General features: G+C 39.0%; 1 protein-coding gene across 2 annotated transcripts in view; it reads right to left on the reverse strand.

Moving 5' to 3' along the window:
* Positions 1-7,105, reverse strand: part of DENND4C (DENN domain containing 4C) — a 76,625-nt gene that overhangs the window by 11,331 nt on the left and 58,189 nt on the right. For both annotated transcript variants that reach the window (XM_023508169.1, XM_023508170.1), the window contains 2 exons: positions 3,949-4,194; positions 1,856-1,973 (listed from right to left, as the gene is read on the reverse strand). In XM_023508169.1, the coding sequence (XP_023363937.1) occupies positions 1,856-1,973; positions 3,949-4,194 (364 nt within the window). The remainder of the gene's footprint in view (positions 1-1,855; positions 1,974-3,948; positions 4,195-7,105) is intronic.

The raw sequence follows: 7,105 nt of genomic DNA on the forward strand, positions 1-7,105 counted from the left end.
AAAAAAAAAAAAAAAAAAAAAAGATTGAACTTTTACCCCTCCTTTTCTGAGTAGCCCTATATTAACAGTTTGAAATATATTTTATGCATACCTTCAAAATATAGATATACAATTTCTAGTTTGTGGTTTTGTTATTCTACAAGAAAGGGAAAAGATTTATTATACTGTTCTACAACTTGTGTTTTTTCATTCACTATATAATGGCATCCATCCTTCCAAACACCTATATACAAACAATTATTACTTATTCTTTTTCGTGGCATTTCAGAGTATGGATTTACCACAGTACTCCTGTTGAATATTTATGTTATATTTTGCCATTATTATAAAAAATCCTGCAGTAAACATCTGGTACAAGCAGGTTTATACTATAATTAATTAGAACAGAGTTCTCTAATTGCAATTCCTAATTGTCTACATATTAAATCTGCATGTTTACAATACTGTTCTCCAGATACGTATCATTTTATACCTTTAACAGTGTATCAAACTGTTCTTCCTTCTCAACTTCAACAATATTATTAATCTTTAAATTTTTGCCAATTTGATAATTTTATATTTTCCTTTTTAAAAAATAAAATTATATTTAACTAAATACTAATTTTTCATATGTTTATGTTATGGACTGAATTGTGCTCCCCCCTGCCAAATTTATATGTTGAAGTCCTGCCTAATTGCCAATGTGACTGTACTTAAAGGTCTTGAAAAATAAAAGTTTAACAGGGAATATAAGGATGAAGTTCTAATCCAATGTGACTACTGTCCTTATCAGAAAAAGACACATCAAGGTGTGTGCATGTAGGCATGGAGAAAGGCTGTGTGAGGGCACAACTAGGAGGGAGCCATCTCTATGCCAAGGAGAGAGGCCTCAGAAGAAACCATACCTTCTGGACTTCTGGCATCTGGAACTATGAGAAGATGCATTTCTGCTGTAAAAGCCACCCAGTCTGTGCTATTTTATTAGGGAAGCCCTAGCAAACTAATACTGTTTGTAAGCCACTCAACATTTTTTCCATAAACTACCTATTAATGTCATTTGCTCATTTACCAATTGGATTATAGCATTTGCATTCTTCTTATTCACTCATAAGGCTTCTGAGTACATGAATAGTAACTCTTTAAATGCCTTGTAAAAACATGTTCTAAATACAAAACATTAAAAATGAAGGCAGAGGCGGTGCCCATAGCTCAGTGGGTAGGGCACTAGCCACATACACCGAGGCCAGAGGGTTTATACCTAGCCTAGGCCAGCTAAAGCAACAATGACAACTGCAACAAAAAAATAGCCAGGTGTTGTGGTAGTGGGCACCTGTAGTCCCAGTTACTTGAGAGGCTGAGGCAAGAGACTTACTTGAGCCCAAGAGTTTGAAGTTGCTGAGAGCTATGACACCACAGCACTCCAGAGATGGCAACATAGTGAGACTCTGTCTCAAAAGAAAAAAGAAGGCAGAATCTCCAAGACTAGCCAGTACCCATCAGTACAACTGAAATTATGGTCCTATACCAATACATCTAAATTACTCTTCCACCATACAGAATTTACTCTTAAAATACCCAACTAAATTGGTACTTGACAAGTCATTAAAAAACTATTCAACTCAGCTGAGAACCTGTCAGAGTTCTCATACAGGTCAGTATAATACCAAATCAATTTCCATTAACTAAACTTCAAAAAATAAAATAATTTGCTTTTCTCCCTTTAATTCTAGAGAAATTTAATTCTGTTTAATTCCATTCTTTTTTGTTTAATAGTCTATTCTTCCTTATTGCTGACTAAATTTGCTTATCCATTCAACTATGGATGAAATCTGGGTTGTATATAGTTTGAATCTGTCTTTAATTCTATTTTACTTACTAAAATTTCTCCATGAGACATACAGAGGCTCTCCTGGTTCCTGATGAAGGTTGATATTGTCCCATAACAGCTGAATATACACAAGTTTACTATCCTGGGACAGAGATGACAGAGGAAGCTAAAAGAGATCAACAGAAAGTATCAGTGTCCTCAGCATAATAATTAACAGTGGTTCTACCAAAACTTGACAGATGAGTTCTTTCAAAGTTCTGGACCTAAAATTCTATATAGAATTTTAACTTTTGTGAACATCTAACAGTAAATGTCCTTATTATTTTCTTAGGTTTAAGTCTCTCATTGTGTGAATTTTAGGAATTAGAATGACAACTTGGTAACTGGCATACTGGTCACATGAAAGATTAATCACCATTACAAATTTTTTTTTTTTAGAGACAGAGTCTCACTTTGTCACCCTCCGTAGAGTGCTGTGGCATCACAGCTCACGGCAACCTCCAGCACTTGGGCTTAGGTGATTTTCTTGCCTTAGCCTCCTGAGTAGCTGGGACTACAGGCGCCTGCCACAATGCCTGGCTATTTTTTTGTTGCAGTTTGGCCGGGGCCAGATTTGAACCCACCACCCTCAGTATATGGGGGGCGCCCTACTCACTGAGTCACAGGCACTGCCCAAAATTCTTCTGAATTTTTTTTTTGAGACAGAGCCTCAAGCTGACGCCCTGGGTAGAGTGCCATGGTGTCGCAGCTCACAGCAACCTCCAACTCCTGGGCTTAAGGGATTCTCTTGCCTCAGCCTCCCAAGTAGCTGAGACTACAGATGCCCACCACAATGCCTGGCTATTCTTTGTTTGTAGTTGTCATTGTTGTTTGGCAGGCCTGGGTGGATTGGAACCTGCCAGCTCTGATGTATGTGGCTGGCCCCTTAGCTGCTTGAGCTATAGGCACCAAGCCTACAAAACATTTTTAAATAAAAGTATAAGATACTTTGTCACCCTCAGTGCTATCGTGTCACAGCTCACAGCAACCTCAAATTCTTGGATTCAAGCGATCCTCTTGCCTCAGCTTCCCAGTAGCTGGGACTACAGGTGCCCACCACAACACCCAGCTAGTTTTTAGAGATGAGGTCTTGCTCTTGCTGAGGCTGGTCTCAAACGTGTAAGCTCAAGCAATCCACCTGCCTCGACCTCCCAGAGTGCTAGGATTACAGGAGTGAGGTACCATACCTGGCTAAGAAAAGATTTTGTTGTACCCCATGGGTATGTTTGAGGTCTGGTGTCTCTCAGTATACTATAGGGTGTCCCTAAAGTTCCCATACATTGGGAAAGTGGGAGGGAGACTGTTGATAAATGTACTGGTATTTTTACTTACAAAATATTCATTACAAAATTTATAAAATATTCTGTATATGTTGGTCACCTCTTTGTAAAATCTTGTATTAAATATTTTGTAAATAAAGGTACAGTTAGCTATAGTTTCCCTTTTTTTCCCTATGTTTGGCAACTGCTGGACACCCTATAAAATTAAGGAACTCTAGTAGCTCACTGTCTGTAGCAGACTTAGGGCAAGTAGAGTAGGAGCTTTGGAGTCAGATAGGATCTTGGCTTTCCCATCACTTATTCAGCATATGAACTACTTCTCTAGCTTTGAATTATATGTAGTATCATCTGAAAAATATGGATAGTATGAGTCTTTTCAAAGTTGGGACTTTGACAGTCTGGAATAAAAGCTACCTTTCTAGCCACCCTTGCAGCTAGATATGACCACATAACGAAGTTCAGTCCAAGAGGTACATGTGAAAATATTATAGACAACTCTAGGAGCTGTCTCTTAAGAAAAAAGACATACTCTCCTCTGCATTTTTCTCCTTACTGTGGGCTGGAATGTGGATGTGATAACTTGGAGGTAATCAGCTATCCTGGACGAGCAGTAGAACTTGGAAACAGAGGTTATGTAGAGCTAAGCAAAAAGAGAAAAGGATCTCAAGTCCCTAACCCTGCACCATCCTTGGACTGCCTATCCAAACTTTTAAATGAGAGGGGAATAAACCTTATTAAACTACTGTTGTATACTTTCAGGAGCTTGAAGTTAAGCCTCAACATAATACCAATGTAGTGTAGGCACAGAAGATAGTACCCTACCTGTACACCTTCATTACAATGCTCTGATGTGAGGATAAGTCCTGGTAAGTTACTAGGAAGGTCCAAACGTCTGAAATACCAAACGAGGTTCCAGAAAATGATTGGATGTTGATTGATGAAAGAGGATGTGTGAATCACTTGGTCACCTTCATTTTCTAGCAGAGATTCAAGTTCTTTCCGAAGCACTAGAGGACTCAAGTAGGGCACAGAAACAGGGGGAGGATTGGGCCTTTTTCCTAAAGGATCCTTAAAAAACAATACAAAAAGAAGTGAATATTATCTGTTCAATTCCTTATGCTTAAGAGCACTTTTCAGTAAGATTATACTTCCCTATCTTTTTAAAATCAGTTATTTTAGGACCATTGCTACACAAAGAACACCCTAATGAAAGAAAAATACTCCACCTTAACTATCTTTAAATCACTGAGCAAGAAAATTAATAATCCGTATTTCACTAGATCCTTGAAAACAGTTTCTAACTCATATTAATAAGAGAAATGGCCTACTGTATGATTCATTCTTTCTTTTCACATTTTTATAAGAAATATTGGCATTTCAGATGATTCATACTGATATATGTGGGACATTATCTTTCTACTACTACATCTAAACAGATGGGGTAATTTTTTGTGTTAATATTCTTTGCTGATTCCTATTAAAATTATATTTAACTTGTTTTAAAATTTTATTCCAATAAAAACTGAAGGAATTTAAAAATAGCATTTTGATAATACAAATGAAATAAGAAATGAAAAAATAAAAACCAGCCTTTGTAAGTTATGCATATTATAATCAAGATAAAATATATATGACCAACTCATTAATAATAAATACCCTAGTGCCACACTGTACTCTCTAAAACCATTTCCCTCTAAAAGAAAACAGAGTTCTTTAAACAAATGGCTGATACTGGCCTGAGGAAGAAAATACATAACATAGCATGAAACATCTTGTGATATAAGAAAGCAAGAAAGCTTAAAAAAAAATTACAAAAAAGCCACTAGAGCCAGGTCCAGTGGCTCACGCCTGTAATCCTAGCACTCTGGAAGGCTGAGGCAGGTGGATTGATTGAGCCCATGAGTTCAAGATCAGCCTCAGCAAAAGTGAGACCCTGTCTTTACTAAAAAAAGAAAAACTGGGGCAGCACCTGTGGCTCAGTGGGTAGGGCGCCGGCCCCATATACCATGGGTAGCAGGTTCAAACCCGGCCAAACTGCAACAATACAAAAAAAAATAGCCAGGCACTGTGGCAGGCACCTATAGTCGCAGCTACTCAGGAGGCTGAGGCAAGAGAATCACCTAAGCCCAAGAGCTGGGGGTTGCTGTGAGCAGTGATGCTACAGCACTCTACTGTGGGTGATAAAGTGAGATTCTGTCTCTAATAAAAAAATTAAAAATAGAAAAACTGAGGCAAGAGGATTGCTTGAGCCCGAGTTGGAGGTTGCTATGAGCTATGACACCATGGCACTCTACCCAGGGTCACAGCTTAAGACTCTGTTTCAAAAAAAAAAAAAAGCCACTAGAGTTACCTCAAGAGAACTAATGAACCAACTTACAAAGGCTCCTAGCTAAGCAAAGACAGTGTAAAATAAGAATCAATAAAGAAAACAGGCTCAGGCGGCTAAGGCGCCAGCCACATACACCTAAGGTGGCGGGTTCGAATCCCCAGCCCAGGCCCACCAAACAACAATGATGGCTGCAACCAAAAAAATGGCTGGGCGTTGTGGCGGGCGCCTGTGGTCCCAGCTACTTGGGAGGCTGAGGCAGGAGACTCGCTTAAGCCCAGGAGTTGGAGGTTGCTGTGAGCTGTGATGCCATGGCACTCTATCCAGGGGGATAGCTTGAGGCTCTGTCTCAAAATAAATAAAGAAAGAAAGAAAGAAAGAAAATAGTTAAATTTAAACAGAAATGTTTATTATTTATTGATTTACTTATTTCTTCCTCACTGATTCTCTCCTAAACATAAATGTTTAAATCAATGAGTTCATAGTACTCTATTCCCCCAAATTAACTGATCACCTTGAAGAATGATAGAGACCTAACGTGTTATTTTGAAAACTGGTAAATAAGATGAAAGGATCAAACATTTATTTTGCCTTTCCAAAATAAATTTCATTTTTTTTTTTGAGACAGAGTCCTACTATGTCACCCCTTGGTAGAGTCCTGTGGCAGTTCACAGCAACCTCCAACTCTTGGGCTGAAGTGATTCTCTTGCCTCAGCCTCCTAAGTAGCTGGGACCACAAGCATATGCCACAACGCCCAGCTATTTTTTGTTGCAGTTGTCATTGTTGTTTAGCTGGCCCAGGCTGAATTCAAACCCACCACCTTCAGTGTATGTGGCTGGCGCCATAACCACTACAGGGGCCAAGCCTAAATTTCATCTTTAGAAAACCAAGCAAAAGATATGAAGTTTTGGGTGGTGTCTGTGACTCAAAGGAGTAGGGCACTGGCCCCATATGCTGGAGGTGGCTGGTTCAAACCCAGCCCCCGGCCAAAAACTGCAAAAAAAAAAAAAAAAGATGTGATGTTTCTCCTTGTAATGTATTATATTCATATTACAAAGAAGAAATGCCAGTATTAGACTATTATATTTTATAGCTCCTAATGACTTTATCTAGGCATTGAGACAATAACAGCCACTAACATCACAAAGATAGTTTATGTTTACTACCAGAAGTAATATACTACCAATAAAATTGTTGATTTTTTTTAAGACAGAGTCTCATTTTGTCTTACATTTTAATATATTTTTTAAAGACACTGTCAACCTCAGTGGGGTGCCATGGTGTCATAGCTTACAGAAACCTCAAACTCTTGGGCTCAAACAATCCTCTTGCCTTAGCCTCACATGTAGCTGGGACTACAGGCACTCGCCACAACATCCAGTTATTTTTAGATGCAGGGACTCAATTTTACTCAGGCTAGTATCAAATTCCTGAGTTCAAGCAATTCATTTGCCTTGGCCTCCCAGAGTTCTGGGATTACAGGCATGAGCCACCAGGCCCAGCCTAAAACTGTCTTTTAAAACAAATGAATAGGGTGGCACCTGTGGCTCAATGAGTAGGACGCTGGCCCGATATACCGAGGGTGGCGGGTTCAAACCCAGCCCCGGCCAAACTGCAACAACAAAAAAAATAGCCAGGTGTTGTGGCAGGCA

The sequence above is a fragment of the Otolemur garnettii genome, unplaced genomic scaffold, assembly GCF_000181295.1.
Source record: "Otolemur garnettii isolate 467f Iridium unplaced genomic scaffold, OtoGar3 scaffold00006, whole genome shotgun sequence".
Taxonomy (NCBI): Eukaryota; Metazoa; Chordata; class Mammalia; order Primates; family Galagidae; genus Otolemur; species Otolemur garnettii.